The sequence below is a fragment of the Bison bison genome, unplaced genomic scaffold (genome assembly GCF_000754665.1).
Source record: "Bison bison bison isolate TAMUID 2011002044 unplaced genomic scaffold, Bison_UMD1.0 scf7180017864469, whole genome shotgun sequence".
NCBI classification, from domain to species: Eukaryota; Metazoa; Chordata; class Mammalia; order Artiodactyla; family Bovidae; genus Bison; species Bison bison.
Genome location: NW_011495030.1, coordinates 8,783,253 through 8,804,122, shown reverse-complemented (window position 1 = coordinate 8,804,122; position 20,870 = coordinate 8,783,253). Strand labels below are relative to the sequence as shown.

Here is a 20,870-nt window from a genome sequence, read left to right as displayed (position 1 = left end):
ACTGAGAAAGAAAATAAATAAGAATATTTTATTAAATTAATGCATGTGTAAACAATGACAAATGCAGAATTAGATATCATCTCTGCCTATATCATTTACAATGAAACACAAGACAAAGGAATAAAGTGCCTTAGAAATCCAACACCACAAAAAGGCATTAAGATTTAGGAATGAACAGATTTCACCACTTGCTGAACCAAATTCTTGCTTGTACTTCACACAAAACAAAGGATACTGTCACTCAAACAAGGGATATTGTGCAAATGAACATGTACAAAAAGATAAGAGGAAAATTTCTGTTGGAAATTCTGTTTCTTCAGCCTTCAGTTCAGTTCAGTTCAGTCGCTCAGTCTTTGCGACCCCATGAATCACAGCACGCCAGGCCTCCCTGTCCATCACCAACTCCCGGAGTTCACTCAGACTCACGTCCATCGAGTCAGTGTGGCAAAGCAAAGAATATTTTCCTTGTCACTGATCCAGGTGAGTGAGGAGGGAAGAAATATTCTGGGATCTCCTTAGAGGGCATCTGAACCTTTGGAAAGCAGTATCTTAGGAGACCTGTGTAGTGGTAAGAACTGGTTGGACTCAAGGGTTCAGGTAGCTCACAGGCCTCACAAGCCTTTTCTTACACAAATGAGGATCTAGGGTCAAGGTTCTTGACTGGAATTTCCAAAAAGAACACATATTTTAAAAGTGCAACATCAAAGTCAAGTTTATACTCAAGAGAAAACAGAAAAAAAAAAAAAAGTTTCAGACATGATTCTGTCATACAGACTTAGCAATAAAGTCATCCTTTAAGGCCAGGTTGACATGGTACATTCTGGAAAATCCATTGTGAGAAACACATTATCTCTTTGAGAAACATAAAATAAACCAAATCCAAACACAGTCATAGAGCAAGTACTCGACAAAGGCTGGTTGTCTAAATGTAGTAACTATTTGGTGTGTATCACCCTGGGACTGTAGCCTGCCAGGCTTCTCTGTCCATGGAATTCTCCAGGCAAGAATACTGGAATGGGTTGCCCTGCCCTCTTCCAGGTGATCTTCCCAACCTAGGGATCGAACCCACTTCTTTTATGTCTCCCATAAGGTCAAACGTGGGTTTGATCCTTGGGATGAGGAGATCCCCTGGAGAAAAGCAGGGCAACTCATTCCAGTATTCTTGCCTGGAGCATTCCATGGACAGAGAAGCCTGGCAGGCTACAGTCCATAGGGCGCACAGGGACATGACTGGTGACTTAGCATGCACACATATCTTCTGAAAGACACTAAGAGGCTATGGAAAAGATGACCTAGAACAAACAAGACAGTGCCCAGCCTCTAGGAACTTCACATTTGTTCTATCTAGTACATAAGAAATAGTATATTAATAAGATAGCAAAGTGCACAGCAGATGCATAATGCATTACCACTTATGTGGAAAAAAGCAAAAATCAAAAATATATACATTTTGTAAGTATTTCCACATATATTCACAGAATATCTTTAGAAGACAAATGAACAAAAGATAAGAGTGGTTGCTTCTGTAAAGGGAAACTAGATGAGTAGGAGGATGGAATGGAGACTTTTTAATGTCTCCTATAGGACTTCTTGAATTTTAAATCATGAAAAAGTATAAATTCAAAATTCAGTTGCATTTAAATAAAAAATAAAACTCCTATTAACAATACCAGGCCCTATATACATAAGCATCAAATTTCATGGCAAAGGCAAACACATCAGGGGTAAATACAGTGATAGAAAAGGATTTGCCAGTCCAGGTTCGATGCACGATACTGGATGCTTGGGGCTAGTGCACTGGGATGACCCAGAGGGATGGTATGGGGAGGGAGGAGGGAGGAGGGAGGAGGGTTCAGGATGGGGAACACATGTATACCTGTGGCGGATTCATTTTGATATTTGGCAAAACTAATACAATTATGTAAAGTTTAAAAATAAAATAAAATTAGAAAAAAAAATAAAAAGAAAAAAGAAAAGAAAAGGATTTCAGGAGCCATTTTCCATGGTTTTAAAGAATACTGATATCTCATAAACTGAAATCGCTTTGATTTTTAAAATATTTATGCTTTTCAACTGTCCAGGAACACACTGACTGGCTACCCAGAGAATCCCCTCCTTTGGAAGCTTTCTAAACTTTCCTCCTCACAACATTTTTCTCCTCTTATACCTAGTGCCATAAGTGCATTATAGCATATTATAGCAATACATTTTCTTATTGATGTCCTTATTATATTATGAGGTCCTAGAGGGAAGTTTCCTTATCTTGCTCACATCTGTAGACTCTGCCTGGCACAGTGATTGACACGTTAGGGCACTTCCTAAATGTTCGCTGAATGAACATGTCTTAAAGTAAAGCATAGCTGTAAATTATATTCTAAAAGGACAGAAGGTAAAAAAGTGCTTTTATTAATTCTTTAATAATTAAAAAAGAACATATATATATATATGTATAACTGAGTTATTTTGCTTAAGAGCAGAGATTGGCACGACGCTGTAAATCAACTATACCTCAATTTAAATAAATAAATAAATAAAAGGATGAAGGGTGACACCTTTGGAAATCTGAAGTCTGCTATATATTGCCTTGGTCACGTTTCTGTACCTCTGCTCCCTCAGCTGTGAAACAGGTAGAATAATAGTGCTTACCACAACACAGCTGCAACAGGGATGAAATGAGATTATATGCACACATAGTTGTAAAGCTGCTATTTAAATATAAGAGATATTTTGGTAACATATCTTATTTTGAGGTCTGAGAATAAGATTATCTGAGTCAACTGAAGTATCAGTGGGTTAAATAAGGCATTAAAAATATCTTATACAAACTAATGGTTTGTTCTCTATGATTCGTAAGTACTGACAGTTATAGAGGATATCAAATACTTTAAAAATACTACATTTCACTCGACACATACAAGTCATCGAGCAGTAAATTTGGTCTGGTGACAAAGTGTTACTTTCTACTACAGCATATCTTTAGAAGAAATTACTCACAACCACACTTATATGACAAGACCCCACAGACTAAAAATAAATAAAAATAAATCATACTCACACACTGTGGCAACACTAGGATGTTCAATCAACCAGAAGACAAATCAAGACACTGAGTAAAGGCAAAGGGCACTTCTGTAGGAACTGACCATTAAATCAGGGAATCTCAACCTGTTTTCTAAGATGAGTGATGGATAATGTGCATGGAAGTTCATCATTTAGAAGTGTCCTTTCTCCTTTTCACATGTATTGATGAGTCTTCCACCATTCGGAAGTACCAATGTTTCCTTCCAGGGTACCTTTATTCCTTCTTCCTTTGTCCTCCTCTTCTTTCTGAGCTTCTGTTTTCGGAGCTTGGGCTTTTTAAGTTCTCCATCATCTGCAGCCCCCTGGCCCACTGCATACCTCTGGTCTGATAAACCCAAACCACAGGCTGAGAATCCCTGTTTTAAGAGCAGAAGTTTCAACACTGGATTACGTCTCCTCAAACTGTGTAGCTGGAGAGTAAAAATGAGAAACATAAGATATATTTGCTAGAGGATATAATAAGCTTTCAACAAGACAAAGAAACATTATTTTTATGCCCAATTCCCTTTACATGATAGACTGTAACCATCTACTATGGTTTGCCAGGAACTGTCCTGGTTATGAAACTGAAAGACTCATGCTCTGAGAAAACCCTTACTTCTTGGCAAACTGGGATGGTCTGTCACCCTAAGAAGCTCCAAACAACACTCACTAATTAGCTTTACAACACAAATGAGTGTTATGGACTACATAATGAAATATGCCTGAGCTTGTCCAGGGTAATTAGACTAACTTTAAACCTGGGCTTATTGTGAAGTTTGGTTTCAAATTATGTAAGAAGAATCAGAAACCTTAATATAGTTTTCTTCTTAGTTCAATGATCTTGATTGGGTGAGGTCTTTCTGGACTTCTACAAATGTAGACATTTGTGGTGAAATAGATTTAAGTGAACAGGTTAAGAGTTAGGTTCCATGGTCAGATTAGTAGGCTCCAAAGGAGATCCAACCAGTCCATTCTAAAGGAGATCAGCCCTGGATGTTCTTTGGAAGGAATGATGCTAAAGCTGAAACTCCAATACCTTGGCCACCTCATGCGAAGAGTTGACTCATTGGAAAAGACTCTGATGCTGGGAGGGATTGGGGGCAGGAGGAAAAGGGGATGACAGAGGATGAGATGGCTGGATGGCATCACCGACTCCATGGACGTGAGTTTGAGTAAACTCTGGGAATTGGTGATGGACAGGGAGGCCTGGCGTGCTGCGATTCATGGGGTTGCAAAGAGTCAGACACGACTGAGCGACTGAACTGAACTGAACTGAACTGAAAGCCTGATTTTTGTCAAGACTTGTGTTCTTGAGCAATTCATATTACCTTCTTGACTCTTAGCTTTCTCCATTATAAAACAGGATAATCTAGTATTATCCTGGGATAATAAAAAAATAAATCTTCTTTGATATTGTGGAGGGAGAAGATTGAGGTATTGTACATGAACCAGTACACACAGTGCCCGATATAAAAGTTTCATCTATCTATCTACCCATCCATTCATCTATCACCCATCCACATAAATCAACTTGGTCCCCTAATGTAGGGAGATGTTAGGATGCAAAGCAAAGGGCCTAGCAGAGAGAAGTTGCCTCCTTCTCCCACCTCCCCAAAGGGCATCCCTCTACTCCCCTCTGCTATCCCTAAATCTCAGACTGTGGGAACCGTTCTTATATCAGAGTCTTGAGACAAATAGGAGCTGGTAGTTCCAACACTCAGCATTCAGTAAAATAAGGGGAGATTATAATGATAGCTTTCCCCTCGTTCTTTAACTTTTTGTTTCCTTTCTTCAACTTCCAATCCCTGCTAAAATTCTTACCATTTTGTTGCTTTGAATTCATATCTCGGGTGCCACATTTTTCTACATCCATCATTCTCACTTGAAGAAAAAAGTTATTTTTATTTTCATGTAATACAACTATACATCCCACACAGTGACTCAAGTTTAAATCCTAGGTTCCTATGAAATATTTCTAATCCCATAGGAAATCTGGTAGACTTCCTTTTTCCAGGGGTCCCAACAGTTTAGAACACATATCTTGTTCCTAAATTTTCTTCAGGGGTATATACTTTTATTTTTTATTCTTCCCCCACAGATGTACCATATCCTGAGACACTTTATTATACTTTAGTTTTCTAGCCTTTTCTAATGTCAGTTAATGATTTTTCACATGGAAATGCAAGTTGTGGTCACAGCCACTTCCTTGGACAAATCAACACCACCTCAGGATCTTCCTATCACTGAAACTTGATCCATATAGTCTGGCTGTTTCAGTTCTCTGTTTGTTAAAAGAAGCTGACCTCCACTCCCTCAATTACACCCCTTTCCCAGATCCACCCACCTCTTAAGGGGTTGTAGGGAATTTCTCAACAACTATTGGAATTCCCTTCCATTTTCCACTTCCCTATTTGCCATCAGATAACTCTATACACAGATCATCATCGGATCCTTTGGTATACTTCTCAAAGTATTGGGGAAATGTTTACTCTGAATCATCTTAAAATGAAAGGAAATTATTTGAATAGACACATTTTCCTGAATTTTAATTGTCCCCTTGGGTAAATAGAGAAATATACACATTAAAATTATTTTGAAAACTATATAATACCTTCAGCAAACTGCTCTGTGGTAAAAGTATCACTGTTCTACATAAGGAACTATTTTTATTATTTAAAGCTCCCAGAACCCAGTTCAATATAACAGTGTAACTAACTCAAGACAAATTCAACTGAAACCAACAGGCATGTTAACTTTTTCTTTCCTGTAAGTCTGTGATTATTTGCATGATAGAAAGAACTGTTTAACACTTGGTCTTCTTCAACCTCCATGCACACCCTTTTTCTCATGATCTTCACCCTGCAATCCTGCACAGGATAATATAACTGCTGTGAAACAGTGGAGTATCTTTGTGCTACCTTGCAGAGGCAAGCCAGGTTTACCTGCAGCCATGATCCAACTCTCACCCCCTTAGAAATGTTATTACAAGTGTTTACTGCCACCCTCCAATTCAAATGATGCTACAGAATGGTAGCTAAAAATATACTTTGCATGACTGAAAGTTGGCCCTGTAAGGGAAGGCTAATAGAAAGGCATTTTATAAATCACTGTTTCCTGTTAGGGGCACCCCTAGCATTTGAATAGGGTAGAATAGTTTTCCGATACATGGGACTGTCCTGCATATTACAGGAGATGTAGCATCCCTGGCTCTGCCCAGCAAGTGCCACTGTGACAACAGTAGCACTCTCATACATTTTTCCACAACCCCACCAGAGACTGTCACAATAAAGGAAATACCATCTCTTTTCAGACAGAAGATGACTGCCAGGGTTACACTCAGGCATAAGAAGAGAGCTCCCAGAGTCACCAAGTGATTCCTCTTTTTTGCTGGATCTAGATATGGTTCTGAAAAACAAAATAAAGTGAAACTGACTAAAGATAAAATTTTCTTTGGGAGGGATCAAGAGAATAATCATCTTTGAAGTTTAATTTAGGTTAGCATTTTCTTAAGTACCAAAAGTTCCTTTCCAATGAGTGGCTGGAATGGTGAAATACCTCAGATACGGAAATGGGGGCAACATGGAAAACTGGAAGCAGCCCAGGTGTTGGACAGGTGGACCTGGGGTTAAATTCTGCAGCTACTCACTAGCTTTGAGTTCTCTGGCAAATCATTTAACCAGTCTACAAAATGGAAATGATACTGGAATTTTTGTCAGGCTAAATGTTAATAAAATGCTTTTCACAGGGAGTGGCAGCTCAGTATTATATGATAGCCTTGATTATTTCTCTTCTTGCATTCCTTAATATAAAAGCTAGCAGCCTACTGCACATGGCAAAGATGCAGTATGATGGCTAATTGGCACTCCCAAAAGAGCTCCTTCTTCCCCACATCTGTGGCCATGATTGTAGATCACAGTTTGCTTTTTTTCTCTCTCCATCATTTGAACACCTTGGGACATCTAATCATTGGCACTTTTCACCATTCTATCTCCAGCCCCCTGCAGGAGGAAAAGTGGTCTTACGGCACATGATGCTCAGAGACTAACTCCCACCTCCCACCATTAGCCATGATTCGTGATTACTTAGTTCAAGTTTTAAAGCCACAATCATAGTTAGTCTTTCTCTAGTAGCTGGCAGTTTACAAAGTCTGTCAATAACTCTATGAGTTAGGTGTGCCAAGTATTAAAGAAAAAAACGCGAGGTGACAGATGAGAACACATATTTCAAACAGTTAGGTGAGTTAACCCTAGGTCTTCCCACAAGTAAGTTGTTATAAAACAGCTTTTAAATGGCAGGGAAATACTAATGCAACTCCTCCCAAAGTGACTCTTTAATTTTTCTAAACTGCTTTTGTTCTTTTTGTTCTTCGGGCTACCCTGGATTGTCTTTTCCTATTGTTTGCCTTTTCTATTCAATTTTTGGTTTGTTTTCTCTGAAGTATCAGAGCTTTACTGTCAACATCTAGTGGGGGGTGAGGAGAGTGTGGTGAGAAGTGCCTCTGAGAAGACCTCTGGGTTTATATTAGCATCACGCTCTCAAGGCTCACCTTCTCTAAAGGTCTGAGCCTCTCACCAGATTATATCCTGCCTTATCCACTTCTGTAGGAAAGTGAGATAAAAATATAGCTGATTCTGTGCAAACAAGAGTCTCAAATCATTTTCACGCATTGTAGCCCATGTATTTCCAGGATACTGTTGCCCAATAGGTTATAACTATGTAAGAAAAGTGAAAAGCACAGGAGAAATCAAGTCGCTTGCCCAGGGGAACACTGATTTATGCACTAAGAAGACTTCCTTGGAGGAGACAGAACGGGCAGGAAGGCACTCTCCCATCTGGAATAAGATAGAAAAGTGCATCCTATGTGTTTCCTGCCACAGAAACTCTGGAAAGAAGGAAACAGCTGTGACGTACTCAGATCTGGATTCCTGAAACATGGCCTGAGTTGAGTCTTCCTCTCAGGTGCTCCCCCAGATCCCCCCAGCCACAAGAACATTTCTAACATGAAATGAGATTGCCTGTTTTATTATCCATTTCCTGCAGAGGGTTAACTGTTTTTTACTTTTCTATGAGCCTCCAATGCCTGGAACGTACAGCATATTGAATAAATACTTGCTTAATGTTTCAGTTCAGTTCAATTCAGTTCAGTTGCTCAGTCATGTCCGACTCCTTGAGACCCCATGAGTTGTGACCCCATAGACTGCAGAACACCAGGTTTATCTGTCCATCACCAACTCCCGGAGTTTACTCAAACTTAAGTCCATTGAGTCAGTGATGCCATCCAGCCATCTCATCCTCTGTCATGCCCTTCTCCTCCTGCCCCCAATCCCTCCCAGCATCAGAGTCTTTTCCAATGAGTCAACTCTTCACATGAGGTGGCCAAAGTATTGGAGTTTCAGCTTTAGCATCAGTCCTTAATGTTTACTAAGTAGAAATATGACTTGGATGAATGGAAGTGAGGAAGCAGAATGCATTTTGTAAATGTAGTTCATTCACATAAATATAATTTATTCATTCATTCATTCAACAAACAATGAAAGTTTATGATGAGCAGGCATCAGGCTATGTACCAAGAGACAATACTAGGCACATTTTAATTGAGATGTTCAAAATATTACCTGGGATGACCAACTCAGCTGTGTTGTTTTCCTCATGACCTAATCTCCGAAAAGTGCAGTAGAAAATTTTGTCAGCTGTTGTGTTGATTCTCAGTGTGCTGGTCACATTGAAAAGCTTTTCCTCCCTCTTTGAACTGGTGATGCTGGTTTTGCCACTCAGGACTTGGTGATCGCTACTTGTCCAGATGACATCAGCTTCAGGGTAACCCTCAGCCTGACACGTTAGTTCATGTTCAGAGGTGACTGGATCCACAGAAATTGTATGGTAGATTTTGCGGTATGGAGCTAGGTCATGAACAAAAAGAAGGCATGGCTTTCATTTAACACAGAACTAGACATGTGGCTTTTTGGTCTTGTCAACCTTAGATAGAATACCAATCCAGGCTGTTCTCAGAGAAATAATCTTAAAGCTCAGATGTCTCAGCAGTGGGGAATGTCTGGTAGTTCTGCCTCAACTCTTCCACTCATACTTGGGCCAAGTTTGGGCTTAAAGGAATACCTATCTTGCTAGAAAAAGTATATTGCTATTTTTATTGAGGTCAAAGTAAATGTACAGATTGTTTGAAAAGAGAACTTTCAACTTTAAACCAGTAGTCTTTTTATCCAAATATAAAACATGTCTGTTCATTTATTCAAGTCTTTATATGTTTCTCAGTAAAGTTTTATAGTTTTTATAAAGGACCAAATTCTTAAATTTATTCCTGGACATTTTCCCCTTGTTGTTGTAAAGCTGTCTTCATAAATACAAACCTCTCCAGCTGTTCAGCATTGTTTTCTTACATTTTATTTAATAAACAGAAAATTTCATTTTGATATGCCATTTACTTTTTCAACATTATGTGAATGATCAGAAATTAGGAATGCAAATAGTATTATGTCATTGTAAAAGTTGATACATGTTCCTGAATGGTACTTTTTAAAGTTTAAGTGCATTTATAGGATTTTAAAATAGTTTTAGATTTACAGAAAAGTTCCAAAGATAGTATAGGGTACCCGTGTACCTCTCCTCCAGTTTCCCCTACTGTTACCACCATTACCATGGTACTTTCATCCTAACTAAGGAGCCAACACTAGAACACTACTGTTAACTAAATCTTATACTTGGTTCCATTTCACTAGATTTTCCCTACTGCCCTTTTGCTGTTCTTGGATTTCATCTAGAATACTATATTATGATACTTATTTTTTAAACCTTTTAGCTGGTTATTTTAATAAATCATTTAACTTCAATTAAATTTTAGATCATTAATTTGGGATGCTTTTAGGATTAAGATATCCAATGTACTGAATATTTTAGTAGATTAGTGCACTTATATTGCTTAAGAGCTTTATTTCATTTTTATTCATTACAACTATGTTAACATGTTATTATTCTGTTGGCATAATTTTTACTCCTAATAGTTTAGTGTTACCACTAATGGTATAAGAAGAAAATATTAGAACTTATACACTCATATGTATTTTTATCATAACAATTAAGAAATAATCTAAGCTTAACAAATTTTACTGACTGACACTGCCCCTCACTTCATGTGCCTCATGAGAGTCTTAAAGGAATAGAGGAATTTTATAACACCAAAGGGAAGACAGTGACTTGTTTGAGATTATTATAGATATTCAGGTTCTCTTATCTAATTTTAACGAAACTAACCTGCTTACAAAATGAACAACTAATAAAAAGGTTTCCCACAAAGAAGATGAGCATTTAAGATATTACCAATAATTAAAGCAAAAACCAAAAGGAAATGTCAGGAGTGACACTTTTTACCACAACTTTATGAAGTAAAACAAGTACCTAACTCTACAGGACAAGGCATTGGTTAAAAAAAAACTTCAAGATTGTCAAGACCATCCAGTTTGGGTATCAATGAATTTCACCTGAGATACACTCTGCTTTGAAATATTAGCTGATGATAGTGAAGCATCATAATTAGTAAGACATTGAAAATGCTGTTTATTAAATTCTCATGTCATCTTTTTAAAATTTGTATTTTTTATATTTATAGATTGTCCAATGTATTTTCATATGAACCATATGAAATTGGTGGTATTCAATTTCTTTTGCCTTTAAAACTGTCAATTTCTTATGACATAAGCTATATACTAGCACAAATATATTCTTTATAAACACACACGCACATAAATATATTTAACATGCTTTCCTGATGGGATAGATAATCAAAAACATTTGCAGATGATTGGTTTACTAGATCTGGAGTACACATGTGCTAATCCAGACCATGAAAAGTTAACAGTAGTTTTAAGTCAATATATTAATATAGCTCAATACACAATTTGGAGGTAGAAACACAGAAAATAAAACCTGGCTGTTAAGGGCAGACCTCAGAGCCAAATTGCTTGAGTTTAGAACCTGGCTTCATCACTTAATAGTTGAATGAAGTTGGCACATTACTTAAATTTCTTTGGATCTCAGTTTCCTCATCAATGAAATGAGGAGAGTAACACCACATGTCACTGACTCTAAGATGTTACCTACTGAAAGATACACTCAGATTTCAGAGCTAGTAAATGTGAAAAATATGCATTTTTAACATGATAAGCTCTGACTCCATGCAGTCACTTAAGGATTAAATGCGGTAATACAGGCAAAGTGCTTAGGGTGGGGCTTGGCCCTTAAGTACTACAGAATTACTGCTAGAGTTGCTCTTCCTCTTCTTACTGCTACCAAAGTGCACTCACGTGGTATTCTTTAGAAAGTACTGACAGCTCCTGACGAACAGCCTTGGAAATAAATTTTCATATATCCAAACTTGTTCAAGTTTCAAAAATTTTAGATTTATCCTATTTGAGGAAATACATCATTCATTCATTCAAGAAGTTTTTTTTTTTTATGTGTTCCTGTCTTACTACTACTCTTATATGCCAAGTCCTAGGAAAACAGCAATAAATATAACAGACCAAAGTCTCTGTCTTTGTAGACTGTACGTTCTAGAAGAAGAGAGATAATAACAAAATATATAGGTACATTTATATGATATGGGGTCAAATGCTACAGAAAAAACTTAAACAAGACTGGTTGGTGAATTTGGGGGAGAGATGGGGGTGGTAAAGCAGTTAATCCTTGGTCCATACAAACAAATTAGCTTTATCAGGATAACTACACATACTTTGTTCTTTAAGTTGCCTAATCCTATTTAAGCTTCCCTGGTGGCTCAGAGGTTAAAGCATCTGCCTGCAATGCAGGAGACCTGGGTTCAATCCCTGAGTCGGGAAGATCCCCTGGAGAAGGAAATGGCAACCTACTCCAGTATTCTTGCCTGGAGAATCCCATGGATGGAGGAGCCTGGTGGACTACAGTCCATGGGGTCACAAAGAGTAGAACATGACTGAGCAACTTCACTTTTTAATCCTATTTAAGTTCTTGAAAGTATAAATGGGCACTTCATTTTCCTGGCTATAGGGTTCAGTGTTTAAGGAAAAAATAACATTTTCAACTGAAAAGTCAAATGTCTGAGAATCTGGTATTTAAACAAAAATGAAAGGTGCAATAACACCAAAGTGATAATAATAATTGAGTTAATCTAAAACTAAACTCAAATTTTAGTTTTGAAATGTTTCACCTTTAAAATCCCATGGTGACTGAACTCCCTGTGGGGAAGCTGTGAGACTACATGTTTGCAGTGATGGGAAGAGAAGCTCAACAGCTTTACTCGTGAAATTATTTGCATATGGAGATGACTCAGGAGTTATACTTCCCTGAGTTGTAAAGCTCATGTAAGCCAGCATGGCTTCAGTGCAATGAAAGCTTGGTGTCTGGCTTGCTTTCAGTGCAGCACAATGTAACCTCCAAGACCACTGTGTGCAAATGACAATGAGATGTTCTGGGACTAGGATGCCAATTTAGTAATTTACAGTATGAAATGGAATGGTCAAACAAATCACATCCTCAAGTCTGGCTGGTCATCTGTTTTGCTCCATCAAGGACCCCACCTTGGAAAAACCATCAGTGCTGAAAGGTTTTCTACTGTGTTAAACTACAGCAAAGAAAATCACAATCCACAAGGGACATTACAGAGCCCAGAAAAACTGGAAGAACAACTTTACAACAGGGACAGCTTTCCCACTCTCTGCATACTCCCTACAGGCTGATGAGAGACTCTTCTTATGGAAGCAGAAGATTATACCCTGTACTTCCTTCTAATTCATTTATGCCAGGCTGATACTCTTCCTACCCACCCAAGATCTAACAATGCTGGCTGTTCATGGAGCTAAGTCTTGATCATTTCTTTAATACCTTGAAATATAGTATGCCTGATAACTGCTGATAGACTGAAGAAAAGTTAAAAATCTCAACCTGGGATCCCATCAGCTTGTTTTTATAAATATCGCTCTGGAGAAACATATGGTAAGATACAATTAAACTAAATCTATTTCATAAGACAAGTGAGATTTTAACAACAGTAGCATTAACTGAGCCAAATTCAGAGGCCCAGTGATACACCATGAAATAAGACACATTCCTATATAAATTTTATTTTGAGTGTATAATGATTAGTTACTTTTATGATAAATGTAAACTTTTCTTATTCATATTACAGATCTTCAGATTGATGCTTAGGTCAGGAATAGAAACACCAAGGAACACTATTTAACTCTAGTCACATATTAAAAGGTCACCATGTGAAAAAAAGAAGCAAGCAGATACCCTCAAAACTGTGACTATAGATGGCAGATTCCAACTCAATATCTGAAAGAAATTACAAAAGGCTATGGAAAAGAGGTCCAAATGACAAGAGTATCATTGCAGTAAGTATGTGAATAGAAGATCCTTTGTGGAGATTTCTTTGGGTGTTTGGACTAGCTGCTCTCGTCTGGGATTCTTTCAGCTCTCAATTTTGTGGATCTTAACAGTGAAAGCAGGGGTGGTCAGCTAAGGTGTTTTCCTTTATTTAGCTAGCTGCTGCTGCTAAGTCACTTCAGTCATGTCCGACTCTGTGTGACCCCATAGATGGCAGCCCACCAGGCTCCGCCGTCCCTGGGATTCTCCAGGCAAGAACACTGAAGTGGGTTGCCATTTCCTTCTCCAATGCATGAAAGTGAAAAATGAAAGTGAAGTCTCTCAGTCATGTCTGACCCTTAGTGACCCCATGGACTGCAGCTTACCAGGCTCCTCCGTCCATAGGATTTTCCAGGCAAGAGTACTGGAGTGGGTTGCCATTTAACTTCTCTGTATTTAGCTAGAAGCAACCCCAAATTTTGAACCCAGGTGACCATATATCATATTTATAGGTCAGTACCTAGGAATTGGACATTCACAGTTCCTCTTCAAGGCTCCAACATAATATTGGCACAGATGTTTAAGATGAAAGTGTGCCCAGTGAGCACAGTTCACACACTCTTCATTTATTCAATACTTGATATGATTATTTTTTGCCTTCATAGATTGACTTCAAGTCTTTTTGAATGTGAATTTTACAATGGGATTTGTTTTTAATATATGTATTTACATTTGACATAGAGAGTTTCCAAGGAAGGAAAATGCTGGCAGACCTCATAAAACTGAGAAACAGGTACTAAATTTAAAAATTCTTGGAGGAACATACAAATAATGATATTACCTTTGCATGCCATGAAAGTGGCAAAGGGAGGAGAGACATTTTTGTAGTTCATTGTATCCTCTTCCATAGTATGTGAATTATTTGCAAGTATGTGTATACATATTACTTTTTTAATAATAAAAAAGTGAAGCTTGGGAATTTTTAGGAAAACTGAATGTACTGTGAAACATGACTGTCATGTTTGGCTCTAGATCTCTGGGGACTATCAAACAGGATGTACTCAAGCAAGGCTCATTGGATGAGTATGCAAATGAATGAATAACAGACTGCTGCTGTGGAAAGTGAAGCTGGACTTCCAAGAACAAAAAGTTCAACACTGAGATATGGTTTTAACAAAGGTTGTGCCTTATTATCTATAATAAATCTTACCGTTGACTTTCAAAGTAATCCGCTTGTAGTCGGCACCGCCATAGCTGATCAAGCAACAGTAAACCCCCGCATCCTGCAATTTCACATCTGTTATCTGAAGTGCAGCCTTTCCCAAGAAGAGCTGGTCCTTCAACAGTTGGGCCCTCCCATGGTAGCTACTGTGCTGAACGTTTGGGTCTTCCTTCCCATTCACAAACTGAATAATTTTCTTATCCTCCATTTCCCAGTAAACAACTAACACAAGCAGGTTTAATTGTTTGTCTACTGGAAATCTGCATTCCAACGTCACATTGCTGCCATATTCTACCACATACAGGTCCTTGGAAACTGTGATAGTAAATGCTGAAAAGAAAGATGACCAATCTTTAGAAGATGGGAAATTCCTCAAAAAATTTATAGAATGAGTCCAGGATTTACAGAAGCTTTATCTGGTCGTTTACATGATAATTACACTTACAGACTTACTTCCCTGAAATATTTATTTTATCCAGTGAGCCTGAGACATATCTCACCCCCAAGTTAGAATAATAAAATTAGCTAAACAAGTTGTCCCAAAATTCATAAACATACACTACTGTAGAACTAGTACATGGTAAAGGGGTACTTATAACCAGGAAGACTTTGTTTCATGTGGACATCCCCAGAATGTCCTTTGACTGGACACTTATTTGCCTTTTACATAGTCTAAATCATAGATTCCAATGGATCTCTCTACTTATTGCCCCAAACTCTTAATCAGTTGTCTGGCCAGATGAGTATAGAGATTTAGGGAGCATCTCAGGTTGATGCAGGTACTGTGTTACCCTGACATTCCATGTACGCTACAATTCTTCCTTAGGATATACTTATTGGATAAAACAGGTCATAGAGCAAGGTGGACAGAATGATCCTGTCCTTATTTAAAACAAATATGTAAAAGTATACACATAGGCCATTTCCCCAGATATTTTCAGTAATTATTCTTGGGAAATAGATAATGGATAATGAGTAATAGATGGGCTTCCCAGGTGGCACTAGTAGTAAAGAACCTGCCTGCAAATGCAGGAGATGTAAGAGACGCAAGTTCAATTCCTGGGTTGGGAAAATCCCCTGGAGGAGGATCTGGAAATCCACTCCATTATTCTTGCCTGGAGAATCCCCATGGACAGAGGACCTTGGCGGGCTATAGTCCACAGTGTTGCAAAGAATCAGACATGACTGAATCAACTTAGCATGCACACAATGAGTAATGGATATGGGTTAATTTTGTTTCTTTCAGTGTGTCCATACTCCTTATATCTTTGTCCAGTGAAACAGGTTTATGAAATATGTTTATCAATTATAATGAAGGAAGAATAGAAAGTCCTCTATATAAAAATTATATCCGTTTTATTATTTCACTTTTGATCTTATAGTTAAAATATTTAAAATATAGAACCTAATGAAAGGATTTTGTGTCTTACCTTTCAGCAAACAACAGTAAGCCATGAATGTTAAGACACTATATATCCTCATCTTTCTGGAATGACCTAATTATGGAAAACAGAAAAAAGGAAACTCCTTTACTCAATAATTGAATACCCAGACAGTATGGGACTTGGCAGTTCTAATTCAAACTGTTTACTGATAACCAGACAGTAACTGATTTCTAAGTGTTACAACGCAGCAGGGAATTTAGAAGTTCAATACCTTCACATAATATCCCATAGTCATATGAATCTAAGTGAAAAAAAAAAAAGATACTATGATGAGACTTTAAAAATTTAATTACAAGTCCTGGAAAAAACTTGTACACACAAAAGAAACCAAGATGAAAATACTGCACCAAAATCCTCTCAAATATCTTATGGGTTTTTTTTTCTACAGTGTAACATCTCTAGAAATCCAAGCCCGCCCTATACAAAATTTCAAAGCAAGCAGAATCTGACTTCCATGTTTCCCACCCTTCAATGCCTTTTCCCCTCAGCAACTGAATACCTTCATCCTACTCTTTAACTATTCAACTCTTTCAGATTATCATCCAAACCATGCCAGTTCTCGTCAAGGTGCCATCTTTCCAAAATCTCCTCTTTTGTCCTTTGCTTATTCCAAATTATAAATTATATTATATTCCCTCAATAAACTGATTCCACTAGTAGCAGGGGGAGTGAGAAGGAGAAACAGTTGGCTTCAACCACTTCATACTAAGATGTGACTCACTCACAGCCTCCTTTCAGTGGTATCTGCCTCGATTCTACTCTTCATCGTGTCATCCTGCTTGAAATTCTACCAATTCTTTAATTTAGCAAACATTAACTGAATACCTTTCCTGTGCCAGGCACTATTTTTGGCATTAGAGATATAGCAGTGAACAGGAAAGAAAAATCACTCTCCTCTAGGAGCATATATTCAGTAAAGGAGTAAATAGAGAAGATTTGGGCTATAGTTCAGCAAATCTGTTTACTTATTAACATTTTCTCATGCTATACATATATTTACACACTTTGAAGAGAAAGACAGTTTTCCCCCTTAAGAGTCTCTGTGACCTTTGTATACACACAAAAACTCACAATTGATCAATTAATCAATGCTACACATATGTAAGGCAAAAGATTTATGCCATATATATATAAATAGCTCTAAAAATCAGTAAGAAAACTACATACAACCCAACAGGAAAATGAGCCAAAGGTTCTACTATACAGTTCAGAGAATAAGAAATACAAATGACATCTAAACAAAGGGAAGGATTCTCTATCTTACCAATGAAGAAAAGATAATAGTTTAAGACACGAGACATAATTTTTCACTTATTTGCTTGATTAAGAGTATAAGTATTCCTAATATTTAGTGTTTATGAGGATATGAACAAATGGGTTTCCTTACCAACCACTGATAGGAATGTGAAGTTATATAACCTTTTTTTTTGGAGGGCAATTTGGTAATCTCCATTAAAATTTTAAATGTATATGCCATTTAGCTTTCACTTCCTCTCTAAGAAATATATCTTACAAAAACAAAAACACAAGCATATGACAACAGACATCAAAAGATTTTAGAGGCACTATCTGCGACTATCTAGTAGTAAAGTAGTAAAGGCCAGGGATGCTGCTAAACATCCTAGAGTGCCCATGACAACCCCTGCAGCAAAGATACATCTGGTCCCAAATGTCAACAATGACACGGTTGAGAAACCTTGCAACCACTGTGAGTATTTCAGTATATATTTTCCTTCTAGATTTTCTCCTATGAAGCTTTTAAAAACAATTAGACACATAACTCCCACTTTTTAAATTTAATATTTTGATGATTATTTTCCATTTTGCCACACATTATTTATAAGTATCTTATTTAGTGGCCCCATAATGTTTAGTTTCCCTGCTGTTAGGTATAGTATTGTGTTCAGTTTTTAAAATAACATAAGTATTTGTGTATTCAGCAAATATTTGTTAAGTGCCTACTGTTACCAGGTCCCAGGCTAGGCCGTGAGGATAGATTTTCCCCAAGTAGAACTGCTGATCAAGGAGAAAGAACATTTTCCTAGTGCTTGACACATGTGGATAACTGGTGCCAGTTACACTGTGTCTTCACCTAGCACTTATTTTATATATATATATACACACACATATGCATATATTATTCTCATTTAACTACAAAAAACAAGCAAAGAACTATTGCATAAAACAGAGGCACATTAAATCCACTCACAGATTTCAACTAGTTTTTCCAGTGTTTATGACATGCCTTGATGGAGTTCCTATCTCTTGACAAATCTGGTTGAAAATTTTAGAGGTAATGAAAGTTTACTGGAAGGTGAGGGATTAGATCTGATATTTACCTAAGTCCTCATTATACCTCCTCTTCCAGGGCTCCATTCCTTTGGAGTACAGCTATTGTTAGTGAGGGAATAGTAGGGGGAAGGTAAGAGACCATGTAAGTAGACATGGTCTTTGACCTCTAACAGTTACCTGGTGGCTCAGAAGGTAAAGTGTTTGCATGCAATGCGGGAGACCTGAGTTTGATCCTTGGGTCTGGAAGATCCCCTGGAGTATGAAATGGCAACCCACTACAGTATTCTTGCCTGGAAAATCCCATGGATGGAGGAGCCTGGCAGGCTACATACAGTCCATTGGGTTGCAAGGAGTCGGACACGACTGAGAAACTTGTTTCTTTCTTTCTTGACCTCTAAACCCCACATCAGGCAGTTGGGCTAAGATAAGAACACTAGCATCTTCTTTAGATAAGAAACTCAGTATAACTAAATTCCCAGACAAGAACTGAGACATTCAAAGAGTAAGAAAATGTGAAGTAGGAAAGAAGTGATGGTTCATTCAGGATGGGGAAGCAGGTTTGTCCCTGGGGGAACCCAGTATACCAATATGGAACTGATACTACTTCTCTATCTCACCAAGGTAGGGCAGACAAGACAGAAAGTCAGGGAAAAGAACTCAAGTTTTCTTAAAAGCAAGGACTGCCGTGTTACCTGTCAGTTCAGGGTTTCCTTTGATTTTTATCTGATGTATATGAACTACAATTTGATTTTTAAAAATTCCTAGAGTTTGAAAATGTCTCCAAGCAAGGGGAAAATCTGCTCAATTAACAGATCAAAATCGTTGATCTATTAAACCTCTGTGCTCATATTCACTCTCTTTAGTTGTGTGCGACTCTTTGCGAGCCTATGTTGTCAAACTCTATTAAACCCGACTAAATCCTGTGCCCTAACTCCCTCCCTTTAGTCACACTGAGCTATTCTACATTTCCCAGGTGTGGCTTCAGTTCCACAGTATTTCTGTGGCTTCCTTTAAGAACACACTCTAACTATTGTCCTGTAACCTCTGTCTACTCTATTCTACTGGGGGAAAAAAAAAGTTGATTATTAATTTTTTTAAAGAGTATCACAGTTCTAATAAACTGCTGGGCAACTGTCAATATGAACTGGCACAACCTTTCTGGAAGGCAATTTTCAATCTGTATCAAAGGCTCTTAAATCATTCAGACTTTGATTAGTAGTTATACTTGTAAGAGTTCATCTGAAGGAAATAATCACCAAAGTTCCAGCTTTTATAAGCAATGAAGCTGGGTGAATGGCTAAAATAGTGAACCTCTAAATAATCTTGATGTCCAGCATGAGGGGATTAATTTTGTTTGGTTATCCAGCACCATGGAATGTAGCCATTAAAAAAAAAAAATCACATATTTAGAAAGCAATTTTAGAAAGCGTAGAAACTCATGCACATTAAGCCCCAAAACACAAGGTGTAATAATGATATGACATCCCTGTGAGACAAATCCAAACTCAACTTTGATATAGGCTAGGCTCAAAGTGTTAAAAAATGCTTTAACATTTTCCCCCTCAGGCTCCTCATTCCCTCCTTCAGGACTCCTTTAGTCCTCAGAGCAGACAGAGCAAAGAACTCCGGTTTGGTATCCTGGCTTTTACAGCAGGAAGGGGCCTCAGGAGATGCTGCGGCTGTGAGCACTTACCCAGCTCAGACTGCTAGTGAGCGGCTGAAAGTGTACTAGGACTCAGGTGTCCTGACATCCAGTCCAGAAATTTCCCTCTAGACCCGTTTACCCACCTTAGGACCACAGTCATGAACGCGCAGAAACATGTATGTACTTACAAGACAAGCAAAACTAAATTCCGCCTAACGAAAAGCTGAATTTATTACTTGTTCTTACTAATTTTGACAAGTTATCGGCTTCACATCACCGAAACCATCACATGCTCTCCCTTTCCCTTCTCCTCTCTCCATCCCAAAGAAAGGGTCTCTGTGGCAGTCCCGTTTTAAAGTGCCAAGCGAGTGAGGCAGCCAAAGACACTGGCCAGTGAGCGAGAACGCTCCCTACCTGCCGGCGGGAGAGTCGCGGCTGGCGTTGAGACTTCGGCGCTGTGCCCCGGACTGCCAGGGCCACCCGCAGCTATGAGCTCGCGTGGGTGTTTCTCCGCCCACTTTCTGACCCGCCCCGTAAGCGCTCAGGGGACTGGATTTTCCTTACCCTGACCCAAGCATGTGAGTTGGGAAATAAACGCATTATCCATTCTTGGAATAAAAAGATAAACCAAAAGTGAAACTTAAATCCGGCTTCCCGTAAATCAGCTTTTTAAAAGAAAAGTTTCAAAAATGAAAACAAATCATTATCTGACGTTTTAAACAGTATTTAGAAACAAAGCAACCTCGGAAATCATCACAGATGTCCGACCTTGGTTTTGCCTTAAGAATCCACACTAAATTCTGCGATGAGGTTTCCCTTTTCTGATAAAAGCTCTTTTACAAGATGTCGG

General features: G+C 38.1%; 1 protein-coding gene across 4 annotated transcripts; it reads right to left on the bottom strand.

Annotated features, from left to right (window-relative positions):
• Nucleotides 1-1,944: 1,944 nt before the first annotated feature.
• On the bottom strand, nt 1,945-20,646 carry CD274 (CD274 molecule). Of its 4 annotated transcripts, none has more exons than XM_010860726.1 (7): nt 20,435-20,642; nt 16,069-16,134; nt 14,627-14,968; nt 8,679-8,963; nt 6,361-6,468; nt 4,885-4,944; nt 1,945-3,437 (listed from the first exon to the last, which is right to left on the bottom strand). In XM_010860726.1, the coding sequence occupies exons 2-7, from the start codon at nt 16,118-16,120 to the stop codon at nt 3,370-3,372; spliced, it is 915 nt and encodes a 304-aa protein (XP_010859028.1). In that variant the 5' UTR covers nt 16,121-16,134; nt 20,435-20,642; the 3' UTR covers nt 1,945-3,369. The 4 variants fall into 4 exon arrangements, with proteins under 4 accessions (XP_010859028.1, XP_010859031.1, XP_010859030.1 ...); XM_010860727.1 differs by having other exon boundaries at nt 3,065-3,491; nt 20,435-20,641; XM_010860729.1 differs by lacking the exon at nt 14,627-14,968 and having other exon boundaries at nt 20,435-20,646.
• Between the last annotated feature and the right edge of the window lie 224 nt (nt 20,647-20,870).